The sequence below is a fragment of the Aulostomus chinensis genome, chromosome 1 (assembly GCF_037954235.1).
Source record: "Aulostomus chinensis isolate RoL2024-O1b breed Wild chromosome 1, RoL_Achi_v1.0, whole genome shotgun sequence".
In the NCBI taxonomy this organism is placed as follows: domain Eukaryota; kingdom Metazoa; phylum Chordata; class Actinopteri; order Syngnathiformes; family Aulostomidae; genus Aulostomus; species Aulostomus chinensis.
Window position 1 is genome coordinate 62,981,999 of NC_141320.1, and position 27,826 is coordinate 63,009,824.

The 27,826-nt window shown below is 45.9% G+C and overlaps 3 protein-coding genes across 3 annotated transcripts in view; 1 reads left to right on the top strand and 2 right to left on the bottom strand.

The window, feature by feature from the left end:
• Positions 1 to 7,340, bottom strand: part of LOC147272674 (insulin receptor substrate 2-like) — a 12,368-nt gene extending 5,028 nt beyond the window's left edge. Inside the window, exons 1-2 of the mRNA XM_086199320.1 lie at positions 4,508 to 7,340; positions 3,759 to 4,258 (exon numbers count right to left, since the gene is read on the bottom strand). Of these exons, the coding sequence (XP_086055446.1) occupies positions 3,759 to 4,258; positions 4,508 to 7,152 (3,145 nt within the window). The 5' untranslated portion in view covers positions 7,153 to 7,340. The remainder of the gene's footprint in view (positions 1 to 3,758; positions 4,259 to 4,507) is intronic.
• Positions 7,341 to 10,438: 3,098 nt separating this feature from the next.
• On the top strand, positions 10,439 to 17,644 carry acp2 (acid phosphatase 2, lysosomal). The gene is made up of 13 exons (XM_086199342.1): positions 10,439 to 10,620; positions 12,273 to 12,368; positions 13,264 to 13,350; positions 13,452 to 13,512; positions 13,592 to 13,683; positions 13,755 to 13,853; positions 13,930 to 14,019; positions 14,986 to 15,069; positions 15,165 to 15,213; positions 15,291 to 15,379; positions 15,517 to 15,623; positions 15,752 to 15,927; positions 16,008 to 17,644. The coding sequence occupies exons 1-13, from the start codon at positions 10,531 to 10,533 to the stop codon at positions 16,151 to 16,153; spliced, it is 1,266 nt and encodes a 421-aa protein (XP_086055468.1). The 5' UTR covers positions 10,439 to 10,530; the 3' UTR covers positions 16,154 to 17,644.
• Positions 17,645 to 18,050: 406 nt separating this feature from the next.
• gpr137c (G protein-coupled receptor 137c) lies at positions 18,051 to 27,383 on the bottom strand. Its single transcript, XM_086199329.1, has 8 exons — positions 26,624 to 27,383; positions 22,954 to 23,003; positions 22,728 to 22,835; positions 22,509 to 22,647; positions 21,872 to 22,021; positions 21,101 to 21,226; positions 20,867 to 20,991; positions 18,051 to 20,754 (listed from the first exon to the last, which is right to left on the bottom strand). The coding sequence occupies exons 1-8, from the start codon at positions 26,996 to 26,998 to the stop codon at positions 20,466 to 20,468; spliced, it is 1,362 nt and encodes a 453-aa protein (XP_086055455.1). The 5' UTR covers positions 26,999 to 27,383; the 3' UTR covers positions 18,051 to 20,465.
• Between the last annotated feature and the right edge of the window lie 443 nt (positions 27,384 to 27,826).

The window sequence follows — 27,826 nt, forward strand, 5'->3', positions numbered from 1 at the left end:
TGTGTGTGTGTGTGTGTGTGTGTATTCATATCAGAGCAGCAAGGAAAAGCACAAAAACAGGAAAAGAGGGGCATGAGGAGAAAATCTGAATGGGCTGTGTGTCCCTCTGCCTGTCATAACATCTACTGAGCATGCTCAGAGCAGCTCGCAGCGAGTTAGAGATGCATGGCTGTGCAAGTAGACCTCTTTCGCCCGCTGCCCCTCCAGAGTGCATGCACACACACGCATGCACACACAACTGCAAATGTGTGTGACAGATAGATGTAAGATGCAGTTGCTGGGTGCTTTTGGAACATCATCTCAGCGATGACATCACCAGCGATACTACTGGCTGAATGAGAAGAAGGAGACGTGGGATTTGAGAGTAGATGGACACGAACGCCTCTAATCTGGTTGATGAATTACACATACACACGCACACGCACACACACACTCAAACACACACACACTGCAGCCCGTGGGTGCGGCAGATGGTGTGGCTGTCATTAGCAGAGGGATAGTGAGTAGGTAGATTTGTGTGTGTGAGTGTGTGCCCGAGAGAACATATACTTGTGTGAGTGTATGTTTACGTGCCAGAGTTTGCATGAGCAGGGCAATTGGTGTAATGAATGTTTGCATGTGTGTGAAGACAGGGATGAGGGGCAGGTGTTTACCCCCCCGCCAAATCCACACTCTCTCACACACTTGCCCTCCAGAGAGAAGCCATCTGCCACCCAGCACCCAGGTCCCAGCAGGGGTCCTCCTGTCTTGGAGACCCCTTTGACTCTCTCATCTACCTACTAAGAAGCTGCATGATGGATTGAAGCTAACACCGCCCCGCCTTTCTACATCAACACTGGGAGTGTAGTCAGGAGGAGATGTCTTGACTCATCAGAGAGGAAGACTTCGTCGCCGTCAGATAAAGGTATTAGTCAGACTGAGAGGTGGAAACAGAGACGGCTGACTTGGCTAATCTGGGTCTGGTACAGAACATCCACCTGGCTGAGCTCTGGCTAGCCGGGACTGCTGGAGGTGACGGGAAGGCCGAGGTAAACGCCAACTCCCCATCACATGGTTTGGCCCGCTGACAACAAAAGCAGTAAATAAATACCTGGCCCTGATGCCGGGAGTTAAGACGTCGAAGCTGAATCTAGTGGAGCACTCACCCCCCCCCCCCCCCCAAAAAAGATTTTGTAGAATGGAAGCAGGTCACGCTGAATGTGTTTCCATTTAACTCTCAAGTGAATTTGACCTGTGGAAATGTTCCAAAAATGAAACATGCAGAAGTTTCTATCAAGTGGTTTGAAGTAAAGCGAAGCAGTGGGCTTGATGAGGCCTGGAGGACTGCACAGGTAGGAACTCTCCTGATGCAGCAGGTAGTTTGGGAACACCTGAGGACGACAACATTCCCACCTCCTGTTTGAATTCTTTACCAAAAGAAGCCAAAAACACCTGAAGTTTGTGATGATTTTTTGTTTTTTTTTTAATTTCAATGTTTCAATCAACTTTTTCTAAATGCAGCAGAGGCTGAAGTCAGAGGCATCCCGTCTTCCTCCAGGGGCCCCCGAGTTACCCTGAGCTGTCAGAGAGCGTTTCTCTGAGAGTTGATGTGCAGATGTGTCAGGCTGGAATGAAAACCTGCATACTTCTGGGCCAGGCTGGCACACGGTCCTGGGCCCCAGCATGACGTCCTGATAAACACGAAATCAAAGCCCTCTGCTAGTGGGGCCTGGCGCCAAAAACCCTGTAGCACAGTTTGACCTCCCTCACCTCGCTTCGGCGCACAGCAGTGGGACCGAGTTTTCAGTAAACAAACGCTCAGGTCTGCCATCACTCCCAGAATGCACCACGCTTTCAAGAGGGCCTCGCCAATGAGTTTGTTTGTTGCCTTAAAAGCTCAAGCCCCTCCCATCCTCTTTCTACTGAGCATACAAGGCAGCACTCCATCCCCCCACCGCCCTCCGCCCCCCCTGCTCTGCTTGTCTTACTTCTGCTAAGTGAACAGCCTAATGAGGCAGAAGGGCAGTGGAGTGCACGTGCCATCCTGTCCCATTATGCACGCATTCGCTGGCTCCCACACAGCCAGGCAAGCGGGGATGGAAAACAAAACAGGCGACGCTCTCGCTCGCTGCACATCTCTGCCAAGTGTTCATGGATACAGGCTACGCAAATGAGAAAAAAAACAAAACAAAACAGCGCTCTGCATGTGTACGTGCTGGGGTCCACATGTATGTGCTTGACTCAACCCCTCCCTCTCCCTGGTCAATTACATGAAAGATTTATTAGTGCCATAGAAGTATTTGTACGCCATCAAAACACGAGAGCACGTGCCAACTGGGACGGTACAAAGGGAAAACAAGCACTACTTTTTCCTGTAAATTCAATTTGTGCAGGGACGCAGACGAGCATCATTGGTTTACCGACCGATCATGACACTGTCACACGCTTCTGACATGACAGCATAAATTTAATTTACAAATCATACTGTAGATGGAGGCACATTCATTTATCTTATACAAATAATAACATTTATTACTTATTAACAGCCCTCTTCTATTCAAATGGACTGACAAAAACAGCACCCCCCCCAGCAACTTTTCAAAACCGCTTTGCCAGGAATGTGAACCGTGACATCCAGTTACCTGATGGCTGCATAGCAACTCGCCCACTTGTTGTTTTCCCTGCCTACAAGGACGCATACACACTTGTGCTGGGCCTCACATGTCAGCTTCCACCCCCCCCCCCCCCACACACACACACACACACCGCCAACAACAACGCCCACCTCTGTCATGTGAGCTCACCAATAATTAATCATAGTTTAACGTAGAACTGCTGGAGCCTTACATCGCACTGCTGGGGTGTTCTGGTATTGATCGCGGGATGGTGGGACTGAGGGGTTCATGGAGGTCACACTGATGTGCAACACATCCTAATGCCTATCCAACCGAACAACAACAGCCGGAAATGCCTGCAGCTCACTGTGACATTACAACTGACAGAACGGCTTCAGTAACAGCTTGGAGGCATTCTTCCGGCATTACCCAGCGCATTACTAATAATAACAAAGTGCGATCACAGTTTACAGCCTTGATCAGGCCTACTGACGCTTCAGAGTCCACCTTCAGTATCACGTTGTGAAAACTACTTTCATTCATTGCAAATGGAATGCTGAAAATCCACTTTCGCTATTTGCAGCAGCAGCAGCAGCAGCAGCAGCAGCAGCAGCGAGGCAGAGTCCTGCTCTGTCATGGTGCTTGTTTACTTCAGAGCTCTCAGCCTGGTCACGTTCCACAGCAGCATGGAGCTGCGTTCACATACTGTGGGAAATACTGCGATTATCACCCCTTGACTGTTTGGCATTATAGGTACTAAAACACCACAAGGAATTGAAGGATTTTAAGAGGAGTACCTGAAGGCACCATTAGCACCACCTACTTCATTTGAAATCAAAGAAAAGAGCCAGTTTGTCCTCACCCACATTTTTTTTTCTACCGAGCTTTTGTGGTCATTTGTTTTAAGTTAAAAGTTATTTTATTTATATCCACCCACACAAAGATGGAGGTAAGAGACAAGAACAGACCTGTAAAATGTTAATTTGCTCCCTCAAAGTACAACTGTGGTCTTCAAGATCGGCCTCTGACTCACAGAAATGGTACAAAGTGAGCTGAACCACCTCCAGAGACAAGCACTTGTACCTATATGGGCATAGCTCTATTTTTGAGTGTGTACTAGCTGAATTATTCAGCAGTAACACATCTGACATCAACCCCACTCACCTTTGGCAGTGGTTGCAGCCTCCTTGAATCCCAAACAGACATATGGCGTGCTGTGTAATCCATTGATACCCCCTTTGCAGCTGCTGGTGGGTTTGAAGCCAACCAGGTCCTCGCATTTCTCCACGCCCCTGTTGTCCAGTAGGTTCAGGGCGATGTAGTTCAGTCCGCTGGGGTAACCGGCCGAGTTCTGCCGGTTCACGGGGCTGCCGCACTCCTCATCTGAGCCCTCGCTGCTCCTGGATGAGATGTTCTCCACCGAGCTGTGCCTCTTCACCATATCACCGCGGGCGAAGGAGGGGAAGACGGGGGTCACAGTGGCGGTGGAGGAGAAGGTCTCTGAGCTATGGCGCCGTCGTCCCTGGGGATTGGCTCGGATCACCTTGGCAGAACAGTCGGGGTCCACTGTGGTAGAAGAAGTGGCCTCAAGCAGGAAGACCCCAATGGCTTCTGGGACTCCCTGGTCTTCCAGAGAAAGCCTCCTCCCCCTGCTACTCTGGCTGCTAGAGGACCACATTCAAAATATAACAAACTGGTCAGAAACAGGCCCCCATTTACAGCCCCTTCTTCTGCATCCAAATCAACATTTTTAATCAATCAGCCTGTAACACTGTGGATCATCTGCTACAAACTAAACATGCATCGGGTAAAAAGGAAAGTCCAGAGTACAAACCAGAACGCTGCCTTCAGATTCAAGTCCTAGCTGCAATGCCAGCATTGCCTCATTCATAATAATTAACAGATACACGTACCTTGAAGTGTTGTGAGGAACGAGCTGCGGAGGCGAGCTGGTCATCCCAAACGTCATCTCAGTGTAGTCATTTTTCCCCTCATCACCCTGAGACCCTTTCTCACTATCCAGACGGTACACTCCATCCTTGTCACACTCTGGGAGTGTGTCCAGGCGCGCAGCAGGAGTGTCAGACTCCTTAGAGGAGTGTGAGCCCAGCTGCAGGTTGATGTAGTCGGTCAGGCAGGATCTCCTTGGACCCCCGCCGCTGGAACCCAGGGATGATGACTCTGTGGAGGGCGGGGAGAATCTGGTGCCGCTGAAGTCAATGTTGATGTACTCCCCAGGGCTGCGGGGTTCTCCAGGCAGGGGGTGTTCGTTCATGCTAGGCAGGGTCCTTAGGGTGTCCAAGGATAGCCTGTTAGGCCTGCCCAGCCTCCCCCTGTAGGGTAGACTCTCCACCCGGCTATGTCTGACGGGGGAGGGTACTGAGGGACTCAGTGGGGTGTGAGATGCAGAGGGCTGCATCACTGAGTAGTAGTCTGACTCGCCGGCCCTCTGCCTCAAACTCTGGGGGCTCATCAACACATACTGGCTGTCATCTTCAGTCTTGGAGGCCTGAAGTTTAGCAGGGAGGGTGAGGGAGTTGGCCTGGTAAACTGGCCTCACTGACAGGGGTTCACCAGCCAGCAGGCCCAGGTAGCAGTCAGGGGGGGTCTGGAGTGGAGGTGGGTTTCCAGGTGACATGTTCATGTATTCACCGTTCCTGTCTGGACTCTCCATGGAGGATTTGGAGCCACAAAACATTCTCATGTAGCCATTGTCCTCTGAAGAGACGCTGCAGGGGGAGTTGGTCTTGTAGCCCCTGTTGCCAGCCGCTTGAGGATGCACCCTCGGGTTCACAATCTGCTTGGGTGCAGACACACACATGGGGCTCATGGGGACGTAGTTGTCGACCTTACCAGGCTGCTGCGCCACGCCGGGAGTCATGGGCATGTAGCCGTCATCAGCTAAGTTACTACTGGAGCTCCTGGATGAACCGATTTCGATGTCTCCGTAATCTTCGGGGTAACACACTTTGGGTGAGGCGGAGTGAGAGTTTTGCCCATCGTGGGTCATTTTCATGAGAGTGTACTCATCCAGGGAGGCTGAGGACAGGGGCGCCACCACCTTCTGTTGACGTGGTGTGGTGAGGGAGTGTGTCCGCTTCCTGTAAGCCTTGTCAAACGCCAAGCTCTCGTAGCTCGCCCTGGACCTGCTGCCGTTCGCCCCCTCCATTATCATGTAACCACAGGGGTCGCTGATGTCACGGGATGGAGGCGTGCTGGACAGAGAGTCGGGGGTGTCGCTGCGGGTCAGAGGGAGGAACTTGGGCTCACCGGGGCTGGAGCTGAAATCATCGCACAGCATGAAGCCGGTGTCACTGAGAGAGCCAGAGATGGAGGCGCTGCAGCTGAAGGGTCGCCGAGCCTTGTCAGGAGTGGAGATACTGGCCCCCCCTCTGGGAGACATGCTGAGGGGGCTAGAGGTGCCAGGAGGGGAGTTGGACACTGGCATGGACAGGCTGTGATGCAGGTTGGAGGAGGAGTCAAGCATCCTGCAGGTGCGCCCACTGCTCAGAGTTTGGGACCTGCTGAGGGTCCCCGAGTTTGGACTGGTGGGACTCCCGTTGACAGATATGGACATGGAGACAGGCCGCGTCACGCTTCCATCCCCCTCGCTGGCTGTTCTAATCCGGCAGGATGTGAACATTCTCCCCGGGGATGTGGCTGCCATGCTGTCCGTTCTGGACCTTCTCACTAGGCCTGTCTGACTGGGGGGTGGGTTGTTGAGGTTCCGTCGCGTGGGCACAGAGATGGGGTTGGTGCTGGCCGACTGGCTTTTGCTCCGCGGCCTGAACTCAGACAGCTCCTTCATGGCCTTCATGGCCTCCAGGATAGTCTCGTGGATGTTCTGCGCCACCACCGAGTCCTCCGCCTGCATCCAGAACTCGCCTGGCCCAGTGACTGCTGACCGTCCCACTTCAATAAAGAAGAAGCTGTCTGAGTGGCCGCATCTCCGGATGTTCATGAGCTGCAAACTGACAGCCGCTGTTTCTGAGTTCAGCTTCACAAAGCTGATGGTCCGGCTGGACAAACACAGCCTGTACACTCCAGTCAGGTTCTTGACCTGACCCAAGCCTTTGGATTTCAAGTTGACCTGCCACACCTCCTTATAGACGGCTGTTGCGGGACTAATGAGACCGTAGCTGGCTTCCTCAAAGCCCACCAAGGAGGAGGTGGAAGCGGGGCTGTCATACACTTTGCCCTCTGCTATGAGATCAGTCAGAACCCCGTACCAGCTCTCCTGCTCCTGCTCGTTGTCCGCAGCCACTGCGAAGTACTCGTCCTTGGTGTAGAGGGCGACGAGGTGCTTGTGTTTGGCGTCGGCCCGTTTGTTTACGCACAGACACGAGTCCAAAGTTATGACCCGTTTCGCAGCGGACTTGTTCCTCCATTTCTTCTCGCTCTCATAATACTCCAGCCGGGCTGGGCAGCGCTCGGTCGGCTCCCGCAGCACGAAAAAGCGCCTGTGTCCGTGTTTCTGCTTCCTCAGGTATCCGCACTTCTTTACGCCATTCGTTCCGTTAGATAACAGGTGTCCTCCCGTCGTCGGAGGACTTGCCATTTCGCTCTTTTCTCTTCAAATTCCAAATAAACAAAGTCCTTTTTTGAAATGAATAACTCGCAGTAAACGATAAAAAGTTTCAAATGCAAAAACGTTTTTATTTTGGTATTTAATCCATTGCAGACAGCGACGTGTCCGCTGTCCACCACGGGAGAAACAGTCCGACTGATCTGGTCCTGCAGAAAAACAACATGTGACGCTGCTGCTCTAAAAACAGAATAAAACACGGAGTCATAGAGGGGCGGGGCGTCCTGCAGGGGCCGTGCCTGTCAGTCACCCGCCTCTGGCTCTCCCTATTGGCTCGCTAAATAATTCAAAGCCGCTAAACCCCGCCTCTCCTTTCCAGCAGCTTTCCTTATGTACAATAATAACACGAATTCCTCCACAGGAGGCTTGAAATAAAATAAAAAAACGACAAAATCTCCGTTTTGTCGGTGGGATTCAGGGTAGCGCGATCTCTCTTAAGGCAAATATGTTGAATCAAACATGAATATGTTTTTTTTTTTTTCTTCATATAAACCAATTGAGCCCATTTGGATTATTGAGGATTTGCAACGTGCAACACAATGCTGGATTGTAACCATTCATTTATCGGGCAGTGAGACTGTAAACAACCCTGACGTCCCAATTGTTATATAAGGAGTGTTGTGGCCTATTTTTAAACCTGTGGGCATTCCTCTCCAGCTGGAACCTTGTGTTTCCTATGTCAATACCTCAATTTATACTCCAGTTTCACCCTCCATCACTACCTGCTCCTCAATCCTGTTTGGAATCGTGGCAGTAGGAAAGGATAAAGGCGTATGTGAGGCGATTTGCTCCACATGTACTTAACGTTCATGTTGAATGAAAAACAGCCTCTCATGCAGGGGAGGAACAGCCAAAACAAGAAGGCTCGGCGCGGAAATGCTGCCATCGTCTGGCCTCCCAGCTTGGCTCTGCATCCAAACTTCTTTCCAGCTTTTGATTTGAAAACTTCCAGTGTTGATGGGAGCACTGCTGCAGCGGGCGGTCAGGGGCCTGTCCGATGATCAGAGGGAGCTTGCAGGCATCTGTTCATCAGATCATCTGGGTAATTATGTTAGTGATTCTCCCTGCGAGCTCCACGGTCATTAGTCATGTCTGTGCAGGGCACACCAGCCACCGCACCCCCACCCCCCCTAAACACACACTTGGATTAATAATCTTCCAGCAAACAGATTGAGCCTCACTTACTACCGTGTGAATTCTTCATAATGAGCATATCTGCCCCCTTGGGCATTAATCCCTCTCTAATCACCATTGTTCTCCTGATTGTTATTGTTGATACTCCTCTGTGTGTGTGTGTGTGTGTGTGTGTGTGTGTGTGTGTGTGTGTGTGTGTGTGTGTGTGATCCCAGTGACATTTACTTGTTTTTCTGTTTTGTGTGTTTGGGTTTTTTTTGCACAAGTGTTAATTTATCGAGGTTAAGCTCAGTTGGAGCATGTGTTTTCAGCATTAGCCCGCCACCTATAATCTGTGATATGAGCAAAAACATAAACACCTCCAGCAGGATTTAGTGGAGCGAAACAGCCTGGAGCAAAAAAAAAGGGACAAAGAGATAATTGTTGACATTAAACTGGGAAAGACACACAGCAGCTGGTATCAATAGTGAGGGAATATTGCTGAATATTGTTTTGCATGCGGTTCATGGGAGGTGGCGCACTGATACGTTCCCATTGTGGCTTTATTTTGTCGCAATCTGGGTGTTGTTGTTTTTTTAAATGTTTTTATTTTTCAAGCCTGAAACAAGGGATCTTTTATTTATGCAAACCTTCAGGTGTGCTAACTTCCCTAAAATGAAATGAAGCACCTCTTATGACTGCATGGTTCTGCTGCTTGTTTTACCGAGCCATAATTACATGTTTTCTCTTCTGCCAGTTTTGTTCTTTTGGTTCAAACATGGATTGTAAGTTTTAGTACGTATGATAAAGTTTTAACAAGATATTTCCTGAATCTTTACAGCTCTTGTTCATTTTTATGTTGAGAATCAGACCGAGAGACTTCTGGGGAACGTGAGGATCGTCTGGATATCCATCAGACTTGCTCTACAGGGAACTCAAGGGTCATGAGTTATGACCTCTGGTGCTTTTTCAAGTGCTTCTCTGTTTAAGAAATCTTGATGCTTGATTAAAGACATGGCCTCATCGATAAGTTAAACACATTCAGATGTGAGTTAAAGGTTGTTAAAACACATCAGTTCAACCAGAGCTCTGCAAGAACTGTAAATCTTATCTTATATATGTCTTATTTCTTGTCAGGATACCTTAATTCACTTGTTGGTAATAAGATAACTCAGGATCCAATGGGACAAAAGAATGAAGTGAACATATTTTGGTGGTCAAAGGTCAAGGTCAGTGTAACCGGATGACATCCCAGCAGCGCACTGCAGTACTTGTAGTTTAGCTACATTTTACAGTTACTACAGAATCATTTGTTTGCATTTATAAAACTAGCACGTAGCTTCCAGTCATACACTTGAAGCTTTCTGGCGCCGTGTGTAATCAGGAGTGAGGTCAACTCTCCGCTGGGATCTTAACTGGTGACCTTACTGGTGCCACAGACCTCCAGCACATGAGAGGATCAGTGACTGCAGGAGTATAAAGTCTTCCAGGCTTAGTGCTTCTAGATACCAGATCCCACCAGTAAAGCTGCTTTTCACTATGTAAACAGATGCAGATCAGTAAACTAGAGGGTCACATGAGAGGGGCCAGCTTTTATCTGATACAATTATATTATATTATGTATCATTAGAAATACACGCTCAAGATGTTGGCTCAGGCTTTGATCATCGTGTTAACATCAAGTCTCACCTTGAAGTGACTAAAAATGACTAAAATCATGAAAATGCTATACAAAAAACAAATAAATAAATAAAAATGGAGGCTCCTGAAGAAGCTGCTAGCCGAGACGAGTCTGACATCTAGTGGCTGAAGTGAAGAACTACAGCTGCCCGGGGAGCAAAGTCTGAACATGAACTTCACAGTAAGACCATGTGAGTAAACATGGTCTAAATATTCGTATGACTTTATTCGTAGAGAAATTCACGTTGTGGGTGAAACTAGAAGAAAAAAGTGCAAAGAAGGCTCTTTATGCTAACATATTTGCAGCATTTATTTATTTATTTATTTATTTATTTGTCTGCAATCCATATTCAAATTATTTAATGTCAGAATTCCACAGACTAGGGAGGAGAGAGCAGCGGGTTTGTCTCCTGCGCCAATTTAAAGAAACGGAAGAAGACAGGAAGTTGCTTTACCGCTACCGGAAATGCACACGAAGAAGAAGAAACGCCAGCTGGAGCGGTGGGCGGTCGTCTCTCTCTGTTGTTAGCAAATGTAGGTTAGCCCCCAGACGCTACCATGCTCTCTGGTTCGGTGTTCCTTCTGTTTGTGGCGTGTTCCGTGAGTGGGAAAGCTGCAGCCGATAGACAACTACTCTATGTAACTGTGGTGAGTGTTAAAACTAGCTGTTAGTACTGCTTGTCCAAACGCTGCTGACACTGGACTGTGCAGCCGCCAGCTTGCGGAATCGCGTAAACAAATTCACTGAATTTGCGGTTTGCTGTTGCACATTTGTCGAATATTACCATTGGCATTCACTGTCGTTGCTGTTTTCTTGACAATTCGGCACATGTAGAATTCCACCAACAAGTATGTTGTTGTATTAAATAAAAAAAAAGAAAGACCTTTGTTGTTATTCTCCCTGTTGGCTAATGCAGCGCGACAGGGGTCTACGTGGCTAACCCGTTGGCAGAGTCGGTATTCAAGTAGAGGAGAACATTGAACGTGCATGTGTAATTAGGTCATTTATTAAATTGTGTATTTATTTATTTACAGTCTTTCCACATGGGGCATTTACATGTCTTGTTAGCTTGTGTCAAATAGTTGTGCTCTTGTAAACTCTGGCTTGAACTGGGACCTCTCAGTCAGTGAACGTCAGCTCAAACAACTGTCATGTACTTTGGCTTTTGATCAGCTCCTCCTCTTAGCATTGCTAGCTGAGCAAACATTAAACCGCAAATGTGCCCAGGATCTGTGTGATCGCATTTTAAAAACAAACAAACAAACAAAAAAACCACACACACAAACCTGAGTAACAGGTTGGGCGGACCTGCTCCCAAGAAGTGGCAGCTGACCTCAGGCACTGTAGCCATGGACGTGTCAGCAACAGTACACTTTTTATACACTAACCCAACTGGTTGATACCGGAGCCAAGCAGGCATCCTCGGATAGAGCAAACAACACCTGTCTGTGTGCTCTGTGCTGTGGCTTTGGTGACACCTGATACTAGAGGCATTCACTTCCATATAAAGAAGGTCTCACTTCCATCGTACGAGGTTTTGCACATCCTTTGTTACCTTGGCACATCTACAGCCAATGCAAGCAGTGAAAACTCTCTGCATCACCGTTTGGCTGCATTTTTGAATGTAAAAATCCCTAAACACGGACCATTTTCCACAGATATTCCACAACATTTATATTAAGGTCTGAGACAGTTCTCCAGAAACACATTTATTTTGTTGCAGCTTTCACTAGTTTCATTTCTGCCCTTTGAGCTTTAAGGGGAGGAACTGTGACGTGATGTGTTGGACACAGATGTGTCGTTAACACTGTGACATCAAGTCACTTGATTTTTTTTTCCTCTCATGAATGGCGACTCTCATGGCAGCTATTTTCACATTGACGTGTTGGTATTAGTCTGAGCAACAGTTTCCTACAAGATCACCGTTCATGGAGGGCAGGGCAGATCAGATCAGGGGTTTTAAAGGGATAATCCACCTTTAAATAGAGTTTACACACCTTTTTCCAGCTATTTTGGCTTGGTGTGTGTGTGTGTGTGTGTGTGTGTGTGTGTGTGTGTGTGTGTGTGTGTGTGTGTGAGAGATTGCTCTTTTTCTTCAAGTTTCCAGTTCTCAAAAGCTGTTACAAGCAGTGATTGATTGATATTTTTAAGAAATACATGCCTGGTTTGTGTGGTTCCAGCTTCTTATCTTTGTTATTTCCCGGTGTATTTATTTACCCTTCCATGTGATTTGACGTGTGAAAACAGCGCCAGACATTTTTATACGTGTGTATAGGTGACAGTGTCCTGTCTCCTGCAGTTGTTTCGGCATGGTGACCGATCACCGATCAAAACCTTTCCCACTGACCCGCACCAAGAGAGCTCCTGGCCTCAGGGCTTCGGACAGCTCTCACAGGTAAGGACTGTTCCTGACTGATGCTTTACCGCAAAAGTTCCAGGCCTCAGGAGAGAAATCCAACTCTTCTCTTAGCTCACAATCAGGCAGAAGTTTCCTCATCTGAGTGTTTAGTTTCTGCAGAACTCCTCCTGCGTTCACGCCCTCTTTGAGATCAAAACCTGCGTAGTCAGTTTGAACATTTTGTTCTTCCATTATTTTGGGAAATCTCCGCTTAAATTGACTCATTTCTGCTTTTTCATGTCTGACACAACAAGCTTGAGTATCTTCAGCGCAACAAAACAGTCCAAGATTGCAATTTTTGCAATTTTTTTGCATATCTTAAGCCAACATACCTTCATAAATCATTTTCTATGTACTTTGCCTAAAAGCAAAGCCATCTTAACATCATACTGGAGCTTTTTTGAAAGCAGCACTGGGAAATGCCTCCTGACACTGGTCTCATTCTGAAAACAGAACTTTCATTTTTTTTAACCCTTTGTTTTTGTGTTTTTGCTGAAGTATACGAAACGTTCCATGGGAAGTGAAGCTGTAAAACTGGGATTTTTTTCATTCAATTAATTTCAAAATAGTTAGACATGTTATTGGATGACCAAGAATAAAAAAAAAAAATTGTTTAACAGCATTTATTTCATCACATGCACAGATTAGTAGCGTCTGAACGAATCGATTTCAGATCGACTCACAAACAGACGTGTTCAAAACGGCAGAAAGGATGAAGCGTATCTGCTGATGAGCCTATGTTTATTTACGGCTGGATAGGTCAGTTATTTCCCTGTTCATACCCGTGACAGGTGTCCATTTTTTAAAATATTCCTGGAGTGCCGTGTGAATGTGTGTGAATGTCCGGGTCAAAGGTCATCGACCTCCAGTGACCTTCTGGTGTGTTTTTCAGGTGGGGATGAGACAGCACCTGGAGCTGGGTCAGTTCCTGAGGAAGCGGTATGACGGCTTCCTCAACGAGTCCTATAACAGACATGAGGTAGACGGACCCTTCATCTTTAGCGTGTTGCTGGTGTTTCCTGTGGGGGGGGGGTTAGCAAGAGGAGGGGGTGCTATTTATTGAACCTTCTTTGTCCCCAGATCTCAGTTCGCAGCACAGACTATGATCGCACCCTGATGAGCGCCGAGGCCAACCTGGCAGGTGTTAACCGGCTCCTCCCACTCACGCCTCCGTCTGCTCTTTCTCCTGCTCTCATTAACAGCCTGCGTTCCTCCCCCAGGTCTGTACCCCCCCAGCGGTTCGCAGATCTTCTCTCCTAACCTGAAGTGGCAGCCGATACCGGTCCACACGGTTCCTGACAGTGAGGAGCGGGTACGTAGAACCCAGAGAATCGATTGACGGGTGCTTGTCCGTGTTCTGAAGGTGGTCTCTGTCGTCTCCAGCTGCTGTCCTTCCCTCTGGGAGACTGTCCTCGCTACAAGCAGCTGATGAACGAGACGGAGCAGACGGAGGAATTCCGCAACGTCACCTCCACATATGAGGTCTGTCTCGGCTCTTTAGCTTGAACCCGTAAACAAAAAGCGAGTGAGTCATTGTGTTGTTGTTGTTGTTGTGCAGGACATTATCGAGCTGGTGAGGAACAAAACTGGACTGAACCACACCAACGTTGAGTCGGTGTGGAGCGTCTACGACACACTCTTCTGTGAGGTGAGGACACACACACACACACACACACACACACACACGAAAGTGTAGTTGATTTGTTTTTGTAAAGTCGTGACTCTGCAGTGTCAAAGTCCAACCTTGTAAATCGATTGTCCTCCGTGTGGAGAGGAAACAGAGGAGAGAGAGAAAACTTTCCATCAGTGTTGCTTTGGTTTTTTTGTTTTTTGCTTATTTGTTCATCATCAAACTGTGAGAACTGAACCAGAGTCACACGAAGAAAAACATACTTGAACGGGAATATCTTTACTTTCCCTGTTGATTTCCAAATAAGCGTCCAGTTGTCGATCCCCATGAATGTTCTGGGCGCGCAGGTTCCTGCCAGCGTTTTATTGCTGAGGACACGAGAGAACGATGAGAGTTGAATCTGTGTGACCGTGAACATGCAAACCTCTGACAGGGTTCATGTTGTCTCCAACCATGTAGCTTGTCATTAAGCTCAGTGACATTTACATTTTAACATGGAATTATATTTATTTCTCAAGATTAAACAGAAATTTCAGAGAATATTTGATCTTAAAAACTGGAAGAACACAAAAGAGTGCATGAGTAGGAACCGTGCAGGATTTCCTAATCCCCCCTTTTTTTTTCTTTCTTTTTTTTACAACTTCTTTAAAACCGACAGTTTTCAACCATTTACACATTTTTTAGTTCCTGTCGGTCAGCTGAGGTTTAGTCATGTGACAGTTGCTGTCAGCTGAGTCATTAAAGGCTCCACAGTTGAGCTGAGCAGTGCAGAATTCAAAACTGATGTGATGGCTTTGTTTTAAAGGAGACGTTTTGATTAAAATGCCACAAATTCAAGCTCGACCTTTTTCCTGATGGGACGTAGTGCCCAGCGTCAGTATTTAACATTTTCTCACATCTTCTAAGATTTATGTCTGTTTCATGAGTAAGAAACATGCAAAACTGAAGTTTGGGACGAACAGGAATGTGTGTTTGTGTGTGCAGACCCGTCACAACATGTCCTTGCCTGACTGGGTGACTCCTGGTGTCATGGAGAAGCTCAGGATCCTCAAAGACTTTGGTTTCCAGGTAAAAAAAATAAATAAAATGGTGTCATTTCTCAAGATTCATTGAGCAGATTGAGACAGAGACGATGATGTAAAGACGCTGTGGAACCTTCTCAGGTTATGTTTGGAGTCTACAGGCAACAGGAGAAGAGCCGGCTTCAGGGAGGTAGGGCGTGCTCCGACAAGAAGAGACTATGACCAGCATCAGTCTCGCATAAACAGATGAAATGATGCATCTTTCAGGGATCCTGTTGGGTGAAATCGTGAAGAATCTCTCCAAAATTCCGCATTTGGAGTCTAAACAGCGACTGAAAATGATGATGCTGTCAGCGGTGAGGGGACCCGCTTCCTACGCTGAAGACTTGGAGTAAAATTCCATTTGATAATTGACGAACAAAGATGTTAAAGGTAGTCATTGTTCTGTGTGTGTGTGTGTGTGTGTGTGTGTGTGTGTGTGTGTGTTCTACAGCATGACACCACGGTAACAGCTCTTCAGGCCAGCTTGAATGTTTTCAACGGACGACAGCCTCCATATGCCTCCTGTCAGATGTTTGAGCTGTACAGAGACGACGACGGGTAACGACTGGTCACTGTGCTGCGCTCTGTTGCTCGTATTTGTTGTGTTATAATCGGGACAAAATTCAGAGTGAAGCAAACGCAGCGCGGTCCCTCTACAGCGGGTCTTTGTCCGTGTGTCCCTCCAGCTCTTTCTCCGTGTCCCTGTTCTACCGTAACGACACCTCGGTGGAGCCGTACCAGCAGCAGCTACCGGGCTGCTCCCTGGACTGCCCCCTAGAGGACTTTGTCAACATTACAAAGCTCTCCATCGCAGACGACAGGGAGAAGGAGTGTCAAGTGCCATCAGAGGGAGGGGATAAAGGTGAGCTGTTGACACACACACACACACACACACACACACATTTTCAGTGTGATTAATTCCTCCCCTCCATCCATCCTCAGAGCTGATCATCAGTCTGGCCGTGTCCGCCTGCCTGCTCCTGCTCATTATCGTCGTCCTCCTCAGCGTCCTTTGCTTTCAGAAACAGCCAATGAGCGTGCAGGGTTACCAGCATGTGATCAACCAGGATGTGACTGAGGAGTCCTGACAGAAGGATGAGCTCCTCCCACAGAGAGGAACCAGCTGTGCATCCTGGGAGAGCAGCGAGGACGATGAACTTTGACACCCGGGGCCAACTTTTCGATGGCTTCGTTAACTCTGGTTCAGGATCCACAACGATTCGACACCCAGCGCAGGTCCAGACGACCTGGTAGCAGCGAGGGGGGGGAGCATGTCCACGCTGGGACATGGAGGGACTGATTTCTACATTAGAAGAACACACAGAGTCTTGTCCATTTTTTCTTAAATGTGCTTTGTGGAACATAAAAGGCGGCAGAAAACTTTTAAAATATCATGCGGCTGTGCTGATTTGAATGTTGAGTCTGTGATGATGTCATTCAAAGCCAATAACACTTGTTGATTACATCATTAATGATGTTTCGACCCTGAATAGAAATCCAGAATGGATGGGTTATTTTAATAAGTGCGGTACATTTTTGTTGTAAATTTCAAAATCAAGAACGTGTGTGTACTCAGGTTTAACGACCACATTGCCTTCAACATCTTAAGGGGCTTTGCATTCCCTGGTATTAACAAGTTTTTCATGTCTAGTTGTAAGGAGCCTTTGCCGATTCTGACCTTTGACCTCTCGGATGACAAACAAATCTTTTTCCTTTTTGTGGCTACGACAATCATTTTGCAGTCTTGTACTGTGGATCAGGTGCTAACAGGTGCATAGGAATTGTTCGATTCAGCTTCAGCAGATAAAAAATTGTTCAGAAGTGGGAACTTGTTGAAATCTTGTCTTTCAAACAAAAAAAAAAAGCACCTTTTTTTTTAATTGACTGATGTAAACTGTCACTTCATGCAGATTGACAAAGATGGCGCCCGCATCTGGACGCAAGGATGTAAGTGACCTAGTATTTCATATTGGATCGTCTCACTGAGCAAGTACTCTGTATTCATTTGCACATTGTGGAGAGGAACTGAATCAGTGGTGCGTGCGTTCGGTGGCGCTCGTCAGCGTTGCGGGAGTTCACCATTTCATCTCATTTCAAGTTCCTCTCGTGCAGAACCATGTTGAGAACACGATACCTGTAAATAAAAGAGTCAATGTGGTGAATTTGGTTTGTGACGGAGGCGACATCACACTCAGTGAGACAATGATGACACTTCCCGTGTTCGTTACTCACCATTATTTTATGGAGAACTTTCATGTTCGGCATTCTCCGATCAACGTTTCAGTTGGAATCAAAGGCTGTTGCTGGGAGGATTTTGGATCGTAGCGCTAGGAATCATAAAAATACCCCAAAACAAAACCTCATGTTGGAGGAATAGCATGTTCTATGGAACCTAACCCCTCTGAATGAAGACAAATTAAAACCAAATTTCTGATGTCTATTAAAATGGATCTTTTTTTATTTTTACCAAAACTAAATTTCCTGTCAGTTTTTTTCGGTGACTTCAAAAGTGCAAATGAGGTATCAACTCATCAAATTTATGAATAAATGAAGATAAAAGTCACTGGCGTGTGCTCTTTGTTTACCTCCGAACTCAAGAAGCATCACAAATACCTCACACCTATTTGGATTTTCAAATGTCGTGGAGGCAAAACAACCCCACACCGCAAAGTTTTAACGTCCCGTCCCAACACAAGCAGCCACAAACGCTGCCGGTCTTGTGTGGGTGTTTGCTCTCTGTCTTGACCTGCGTTCCTCATAAACTTGTTAGCTGGTGAATTCAACCTCATGACCAGCTGCAAGATTTCGGTGGGAAAAGTCGGAGGAGGTCAGATGCACGACAGCAAACACAGCAGAGACACTCAAACAGCACATGGCACTGCTAGGGAGCCCACATCCTCCCTCTGGCCTGGATCCATAGCCAAACAGGGACCAAACCGATAGAATGTAGTTGTGTAGATGAAGATTCACCACAAGACTCTCTGGTTTGTCTTAAAAACAGTGCAGTAGGCCTTTAATAAAACATGGTAGTGCTTTTCTTTACACATCATTAGTGATCTGTCTGTCGCACAGTAGATTACATTCAGAATGGCCACGACTAAAAACCATCGTAACATAAAACCGTCACCATCTTCTAGCAGTTTGAGCAATTTTGACACACATCACGGTTGGGAACAATGACAGAAGAGTTGTTGCGCTCTGATGCAGAAGCATGCACTGCAGACGTTCACCTCGTCGTATTTCACTGTCCAGCAGCAGCAGCAGCAGCAGCAGCAGCCAAGTCCCACTTTTTCATTTCTTTCCGCTCGTATGTCGCCGCCATTCACTTGGTGTCCACGTATGAATGCTCATTTACAGACTAACACCCACAGCGTCATGTCAACAACAAACATGAACACCCATTTTGGTTTTAGGACGTGATAATACATGAAAATGTTCCATTAAAGTGAAATATTAATGTCACTCAATCCACTGTAACCATTAATAATGATGGGAGAGAAAAATATAGACTATAAAATCTGTTAGACAGTAAAAATCAATGTAAAATTAAAAATATAAAAGCATACGGAACAAAAGATCACATACACACATACTGACTCAAAATGTCACACTTGGATTAGACATTAATTAGCTTGGAGACACACAAACACATACATCACTCTTGTGCAAAAATATTTTCCTTAAGGAATGAATCTACTCGATAATGTGATGGCACATCGATATTTCCTTTCTAGAAAGACACATAGTCCAACAGAGTACAGATGAGACGTCAAAATAAAAAGGTCCTACATTCAGGCCCAGAGCCTTTTCTCTGTCTAAGTGCAAAAATGTTGCCTCAGAGCAAACAAGTGATGAGATTAATGACTTTTTGGTCAGATATGAGTCTGTTCCACCCTGCTGACACTCACTCCTGGTTCCCACTCCAGTGTTTCACATAATTATATTTTTCAAAAAAAGCCTTAGTGAAGAAGCATGAAAACCAGAGACGGTCTGATTCTGTTGTGAATTCAGTATCAGCCGACCTCTGATTGTATTATTGAGGGTAAGAAAGCTCTGATTTGGTTGCTGCTCAGGATTTTCCTCCAGCGGCGGCAGCATGTTCTTGACAATGTTGCGTCCATCATTAAAGAATGTGCAGTATGTTGAGCCTGCTAATTATGTTAATGAATTTGTTAAATCGCATGCTAGTGAGACCGACATTAATACCTTTAAGGCAGCTCCATGAGATTTTCATATATTTGTTGGATGTACATGGCTGAATATTGTGAGCACTGGCAAACATGGATTAATATTTTGATTCTGAGCTGAATAGACAGGTCATATGATAGTTAGCTTAGCATAATGAATTGTAGTGGATGGGAAGTGTTAGCATGCCTCAGCCAAGAGTCATTTTGCATTAATATAGCAAAGTTTGTGTCAATTTGCGATGAATTGGGTTAGAATTATGAGATTTAGAATTCGACTTGATGACTTTTGACAGAGGTGTGCTATAATTCCCATTTGCTATCATGAAGCTAAGCTAACTAGCATTCAGATTGACTCTGCGGTTCTCAGTTCACTAAAAAAAATCATCATTTGCCCCCCAAAAAACTATTAAGACTGCGACAGGTTAATTCTTCATAGCTATTTGTAGTTTGGTTTTGTGAGTAACTTTAGAGAAACTCCTTTTTTCAACTGTTTCTGCTAACTGGTAGCATCACATACAAGCTAGCCTCTCACTGCTCAAATGCTATTGGCAAATTAGCAACAAACATCATCCACTCTTAAGATAACCAACCCTGAAATACCCTTTGTGGATGCACATCATTAGCATTTTATCTCCCGGAAAGACTTTTTGGGGAACAAGAACCACGCTAGCTCGTGAGCATCTTGTTTTCCAGCCCTTTTTGTTTTGCTAATTTAACACTTTGGATAATAATAATGTCAAACAGCCATTGTTTTTAATCCTAAATAACAGTTTAACTGATACTACTAGAGACTCACGTATGTGCATCTGATCACTGTCAGAAGCTGTGACGCATCAGCATTATGTTAGCTTGCTAATGCTGCTATGCACCCTGACTGTGAATGGTTTGTTCCATTAAAGTATGACTGATATTCATGGAAAGGGACAAAGAATGGTTAAAGATGATCTGGTCCCTGGACACTGAAGTCACACCAAAGAACAGCTCTTGTGGTTTTAAGAGTATCAGCTGGATCGGTGTTAAAATGTTTCCCCATGGCCCGCATTTGTCCTCATTAAGGTCCATAAATGCTGCCGTAATAAAGTCCTCAGTGTGCAGTTAGTCATGGCACCATAAATTCATGAACCTATTTTTAAGCCCAACACTCCAGGAATCCTTCAGAAAAACCTGCTTTGATGGGGAAGCAAAATGGCATTAACAATGTTCTCTACGGGGTTTAATTCTGTGGGGTGCAGAAATAGTTTTGGGAGCCGCAGTAGTAATTCTGAGGCGTGGAATAGTAATTACTGTGGTGATGGTGGTGATGGTGGTGGTTGTTCTGCGGGGTAGAGTAGTAGTTATGGTGGTGGTGATGGTGGTTCTGGATGTTTCCGTAGGCGAAAAGCAAAGGGGCTGTAGAAGATGGAGGCTGCTGGGTCGACGCCACGCCTGCTGTAAGGGGCCCGTTGCGCTGGATGGAGCCGTACCAACTAGACATAACTGGCTGGGGGGTGGACGACAGGAGACTGAGGGAAAAATAGCGAGGGATCAATCAGGATCGGCCATTTTGCAACATTTAGAGTATGATACGTGTGTGTGTGTGTGTGTGTGTGTGTGTGTGTGTGTGTGTTAGCCCACCTGGCCCGATCAGCCCTGTTGTTCATGCTTCTGGACAGATCATCATCACTATCGTACCTTCGCGGGTTGTCAAAGAAATAAGCTCTGGAGCTGAAACTGTGGCTGTTGATCATTCCTCCAGGAGCCTGGGAGATGAAGACTTTATTACAACATCTGAGAAGCTCCACCACTGCTGACACTCTTTGTTCTTGAACTAAAATCTCTTATTTTATTTATTTATTCATTTTTTTTTACCAAGTTCTGGTTGGGTCGCTGGACTCGGAAAAAAGCTACGACTAAGCTGGTAGGCAGCAGCTCCCAGAAGAACAAAATAATCCCAAACACGACATAGGCTTCCCCGCTGATCTCCTGCACGTCAGCCTGCACACACACAGCACACTCTTAAAGCCCAAACACACATTCAAGCATTTTACCAGATTTTGTCCTTAGCACATTCATGGGAATGTGTCACCTTGAAGACAGAGCCATGAAATAATTGATAGCACTGGCGAATCTGTTTATAAATTCAAAACACAGTTAGCTTAGCTTAGCACAGTGAAGTTCTTGGAAACTTGCATGAGTCCATGTGGCAACACTTCAACATTTTGTTTTAAAACACTTTTGCAGGGCCAAGTACTTTTATATTCTGGCCAAAGAAGATAAACTGAGTCAACAAAGGCAGCACAAGCAGGTTTGATACCACAAGTAGAGGTTGGTACACACACTCACACTCTCAGAATGTTGAACAGACAGCTGGTATATGCAGATTAAAAGGAATCAATTGTTGCAACGTCAGATTATGCACACACACACAAACACACAAGGGAACCCTTAAAAATCTGTCTCAAGGCCTGAGCCCTGATGTAGGTCAGGATACACACACACAAACACACATGCTGGGTTATTTATAGCCAAACAAAGCCCTTTGCCCCACTAAGCATTGCTTTCCCAAATCTCCTAAGATGGACTGCCCACACACTCTGACAATAAACAAAAAAAAAAACCCTCATTTATTCATCGTATCACCTGATCTGAAACGCTGTACCAGCCGTAGTTGAAGGGGCTCGGTCGGTCCTGAGGGGACAGCGTCACCACCACCAGGTTGTAGCAGGCTCTGGAGGTGTAGAGGAGGATCACCACCGCTCCGACAGCTGTAGCCTGACACACCGACGTCCCCTGCAGAGATGGTTACCGGGCGGAATATCAGCCTGATATATTAGCTGTCAGATGGGACTACAGACTAACTGCAGGCCTAATCTGTGCATGTCTATGCGAGTCATGAGTTACAATTTAGTGCTTAAATGTATCAAAATGACAATTAATTGAATTGTGGCTGCACGTGGGAGGTAGAAATCCTGACTGAGCCTGAGAGGAGACGAGAGAGGAGGCAGCGCAGAGAGAGGATGAAGCTAAAATGTGTTTCCTGACCTCCTGCTACTGAAATAGCAGTGCGTTTCTCCATCCCTCACTTTTAGATTTATTCAGTCAATCAAGGAGACACAGGTTAAGAGATCAATGCACAGAGAGGAATCAGTGAAGCTAAACAACAACTGAACCTCACAACTCCCCTTTCATGGATTCTGTTTTTCTTTCTCAATGCAAAGCAGTTATAGTTGCACATTTTCAGAGAAAGTTTCAGTCTAAAACGATCAAAAACCCCCACCTTAGATTCAAGGTAAACATTAGCAGACGACATCTTGGAGATCTTGAAGATGCAGACGGCCAGAGAGACGGCACACAGGACAAAGAGACTATCGTTGATGAGGACCCGGGCCAGGACGGCGTGTCTGATACCCCCGTCACTGCACACATGGAGATCACACGCTTACAATCACGCTGCTCTACACTTCATCATCCAGTCCAGGGTGTTTAGTTTAGTTACCTGGGTGATTCTGAGCGCTCCAGAGCTCCTTGTACCAACAATGCACAAGTTAAATTCACCACCAGGAAAAATATACTGAGACACAGGAAGAACAAACGCAGAGGAACCCTGGAGAGACACAGAAAAACTGTATTGACGCACTTTCCTTTGAATCTGTAGCTAGAGGCAGCTCCTTTTTGGAATAATCCCATAGAAAGGATCAAATGAACCAACAGGATGGACTCACTTGTATTTGCTGAGCTCTGGGGAATACTTGGCTTTAGCCTTAAACATCACCTGAAAAAAAGAAGAGAATAGGCATCACTAACTGCTTAACTGCTCTCAACATGCCGGATCTGCAATTTCCCCCCTCTGAAACGTGAAAGCCATCAGATAAACAGCAAGGAGTGAGCAAACAGGACTGAACTGCCACCATGTTATCAGTGGCACCCTTGAAAAACACTTGAAACAAACAGTCCAAGTGGACGTGGACCGAAGGAGGGACAGACCTTTGGTTTGACCGGGAATAAACATTCACAGTCTTCATGTGCTCGAAATAATAGACATGTATCTATTAAATAACAGACTTACTCACACACACACACACACACATACACACACCTGTGTAAAAACACTCTGTCTTTGAGTGAGAATGTGGGTCAGGTTGTAGTAATCCATCCATCCATTGTCTACTGCTTATCCTGTTAAGGGTTGCGGGGGGGGGGGGGGGGGGGCTGGAGCCTATCCCAGCAGCCTTCAGGTGAAAGGAGGGGTTCACCCTGGACGGGTCACCAGTCCATCACAGGGCCAACACATAGAGACAGACAACCATTCACACTCACAGCCACGCCTACAGTCAATTTAGAGTATCAATCAGCCTCGTCCCCAATTGCATGCTGGAGAGAACCCACACAGGCACAGGGAGAACATGCAGACCCCTCACAGCCGGGGCTCGAACCCGAAACCTTCTTGCTGTGAGGCGACAGTGCTGATCAGTGCGCCGCCCGGGTGATGTAATTTGTAACCTAAAAATGAAGCAACCTGCCAGACCTGCTGGATTGATTGTTTTCAGTGTGTGTGTGTGTGTGTGTGTGTGTGTGTGTGTGCGTGCGTGCGTGTGCATATAGTGATATCCAGTCGTGTCACAACAAATGAAAACAAATCTTAAGTGAGATGGAACAAAAGTGTTAGAGGAGGAAGTAAAGCAGGTCTCAAGGCTGACTCATGAGACGGCAAGTATTTCCATACATGTGACATACGTGTGTGTGTGTGTGACTGCAGGCTTTATTACTGTCAGAGAGTTCATCTTTAATGCAGGAAGTGTGTTTTGACATCGGTAGAACAAATTATTCATCGCACTGAGCTAAAAGCTTCTCTAATGTGAGGAGAAGCAGATAAAAATGTATCCAACAGGAAATATTCCACAGGTTAGAACGAGCTGAAGCTTCGAACGACACCAGACAAACTTTCCAAATAGAGAACTGAAGTATTACAAATAAAAGTACTCAATATACAAAAGGGCCCAATTTGGAAATTTATAAATCTATAGATTTTCTCCAGATATTCAATCAATAATTGATCATTTACTATATAAATGGCATGTCCAGGTGAGCAGTGTTGTCACACAACAGCGATGTTTCAGTTTAATTTCAATCCTTTTATGAACCAGTTTGTTCTGAATGGTTGTTTTTTTTGTCTGGTGCAGAATTTGTTACCTCCTCTTTGAACTTTCAATTGTTTTAATTAATTCGGTACATTCATTTTCCTCACCTTTGCTGACTCTTCTTCATTTGATCATTTGGTCCTTGTCATTTTCACACTCACTTTTATCCACGAATTCACTAAAAACAAGTACTTTTACATTTCTTTTCAGTATTTTATTTAGCGATCATCTTTGTTTTATTTCCAAACCAAAATAATGAGCTGAAAGGGGCGAAAAAGCTGAGCCGAGTGATTAATTTTTGTCAGTTTATGAATACACCGGACATTTGATCAGCTGCCAATATCCAAATACTGATTATGGCAGCCTTAATCTGACTTTTGCAGTGATTTATGGTATCCCTGATCCTGGATCAGCTGGTTCTGGACAAGGAGGCTCAGTTGGGAGCAGCAGGATGGTTACACAGCATCAGTTTGCTTTACCGCAAACAAAACATGAAGCGGCCATCTTGCTCAGGACAGATCCCTCCAGACATGAAACCACATAAAGGAAAAGTTAGATCACGGCTGTAGTTTTAACATACAAAGCTGCAGTTTCAATTCAAAGATCCAATTGTTTAGGTCAACTGGTCACAGATCAGCTGATGGGCTACCATATTTATTCAGCGGCAGTCATATGACACCGTCATGACTGATCCTCCAGTCAGCCAGTCGGCGGGTGTGTGTGATTGAGAAGAGGCTACTGGAGGGAGGTTTTGTCACCTACCGATGGTCCTAACACACCAGCAGGTCTTTGCTATTTAAAGTAGGCAGGTGTTAAACAACTGTGACAGACCAACTGAGTCGCTCTCTTCTTACACACACACACACACACACACACACACACACACACACACACACACACACACACACACACACACACACACACAGATCTTGACATTTCGAGCCCAGTGACCAGTCATTCTGCAGAGATTTCAAACCAAATGCAAGCCAAATGTCAAAGCACTCTACCGGGCCACCGGTGACCCACAGTTGCCACATTCCCTGATTTGTGGGAGAACCGTTGCCTACAAAACACATTTCTGGGGGGAAAAAACAGAAGCTGATTGCGCAAAAAAAAAAGAAAAAAAGAAAAGAAGATCCAGTTTGTCACAGCAGCAGCACAGGTTATGCCTCATCCACTTTCCTTGAATAAAACTGCAATATTTCCTTTCCGTGACGTTCCTTATTGGACATTTCTTCTTTGAACCTTCAGAGAAGCCGAGTTTGCTCTTGTATTTAGTCCAGTTAGCACACAAGACAAATAAAAGCAGCTTCATGGAGAACCAGAGAGAGAATAGTCTTGAATCTACTGATTGATTTCCAGGTCCAGCTCCATCTTATATTCAAACCTGTAACTGTTTGGCTTACAGAAGGTCAAAAAAGCCAGAAAAGTGTCTATTTCAGCTTAAAGCAACACTTTGAGGGAAATGGACTTCTTCACCATCCTCCACAGAGCCAGACAAGAGGCCAGGCACCCTTCTCTCCTCTGTGGTGCGTGCGAGAGCTGAGACCCACAACAGTTAGCTTAGCACAATGAATGGTCGTCGGTGGGAAGTGCTAGCATACCTCTGTCAAGTCATCGGATGACATTTGGTTATGAAATTATTTAAAATTTCCGCATCCAATCAACCGAGTGATTAATCCATTTCATCATGTATCCTTTCAGCTGCAACTAAGTATTGTTTTCATCATTGTTGAGGTGATTAATACGTTAATTAATCTATCGGTGATCAGAAAGTTGTCCTGTTTTATTGAAACTAAAAAATGTACGACAGTTGAATGGAAAACGATGACTCAAGTAGTTGCTAATTTATTTTCAGTGGCTGGAGGAGAATTGCTCATAACTATTTCACATGAACGGTGCCTTTCAAAGCCTCATGTGTGTTGTAGGTTTCGAATCTATTTCAAATATCTGGTCTTGAAATACAAAAAAATGGATGAAAAAAAGCTATGCATTAAAAAACACATTAAAAACTGATGAATAAACACGCTCTGACTGCACATTTAGCTGTGACTTATCAAACAAATCATTTACAAGTGTAGCATCTTTGGAAAGATTTGACCCTGGAGGTGCTGGTTTAGGTACCGACCTTGAGTTGCAGGAATCTTTTGAAGCAAATTATCACAATGAGCACAAAAACTGCAAAGTCAGCTGTTTGATGAAACCAGGTCTCACACACACACACACACACACACACACACACACACACCGGTACCTGTGTGAAGTAGAGGTTGAGCAGACACAGAGTGAAGAACTGCAGACACACCGGGAAGCAGTAGAGCAGCCAGTAGGCCAGAGGCTGCAGCTGGTTGGCCTGCACCACATTTTTAAAGTAGAAAGAGAAGAGGGTCGTCCTGAGCGCTGCCCACAGCAAGCACAGAAACAAAAACACACTCTGGTAGCTGAAACGTTTGTGTCCGTAGTGCAAAATGAGCCAGAGTTGCAGGTAAACGAAGACAAACAGCACCGAGTAGAGGACGGTGTAGATGGTGGTGAGACTGAGCTCCAGTGTTGGAGAGATTGCAGTTCCTGGGGTCTCCTTCAGCGAGGTAAACAAATGGGAATCCAGCTCCTCTCCAGACGAAAACATCTCCACTGGTGGTTTCCACTAACACATGGGAGGCTGCGAAGGCAAAAAAAAAGCACTAAAACTGGGTCATGCCTGGGTTACATTCACCCTGCATAACAAAAAGACGAGGGGATTCGAATAGAAATGTGCGATAAAAGCAGTTTATTCTGGAAAGAAGTGACATCGTGGAACTGCGCGGGGGTCAAAATACGGCAGTGGATTGAAAAAAATAGTCTAGTTTTTAAAAAAGGGATTAAAAAGAACAACCAGAGGAGAAAGGAAACAGGAGTGAGGTCCCCCTGTGAATCTCTGCAAAGCTGCTCTCTGCAAAAAACAACTTGAGGGGGGGAAAACCTCCAGATCAGCTGTGATGCATTTCTAGATCCGCCCCCTTGCTCTCAATTATGGCGGAAACTGGCGCTGTGAGGAGCCGCCATCTTGGCTCAAAGTTCGCCTTGCTTTCATTGTGAGACAGCTGACCAAGGAGCCACAGATTCAAGCCAGCTTCCGAGTTACAGCTCGCAGGAGCCCAACGTGACCACGCCCATTTTCCCCAGTCCGCCATTTTATTGGCTGATTCAACCGCCCAGCCTCCGCGAGACTCTCCTCGCGTTGGTGGATGATGATGTCAGCTGTAGAGGTTCCCGCCCCCTTGCCGCCCGTGATTGGTCAAACTATTGAGTCAAAGCTGATACGAGAGCTGATTGGCTCAGCGAAGCACGTGGGCGCGCCTAGCAAAAAAAGCCTTCAAAACAATTTGCAGAAACGTCAAGTTTGTAAGAGATAACCGCAATTTTCGGAAGTGAGGTGTTCCCTTCAGCGTAAAAGCATGAGCCGATATATTTTTAT

Bases quoted from the DNA above. Each gene is read 5' to 3' on its own strand.
- acp2 (XM_086199342.1), top strand. From the start codon at position 10,531: ATGCTCTCTGGTTCGGTGTTCCTTCTGTTTGTGGCGTGTTCCGTGAGT. The intron at 13,351-13,451 runs GTAGACGGACCC...CTTTGTCCCCAG, and splicing joins AGTCCTATAACAGACATGAG to ATCTCAGTTCGCAGCACAGA. The intron at 15,624-15,751 runs GTAACGACTGGT...GTGTCCCTCCAG, and splicing joins CTGTACAGAGACGACGACGG to CTCTTTCTCCGTGTCCCTGT.
- gpr137c (XM_086199329.1), bottom strand. From the start codon at position 26,998: ATGTTTTCGTCTGGAGAGGAGCTGGATTCCCATTTGTTTACCTCGCTG. The intron at 22,022-22,508 runs GTGGGGGTTTTT...CCATCTCTGCAG, and splicing joins ATGTTTACCTTGAATCTAAG to GGGACGTCGGTGTGTCAGGC. The intron at 21,227-21,871 runs GTGATACGATGA...GTGTGTGTGCAG, and splicing joins GGTACAGCGTTTCAGATCAG to GCTGACGTGCAGGAGATCAG.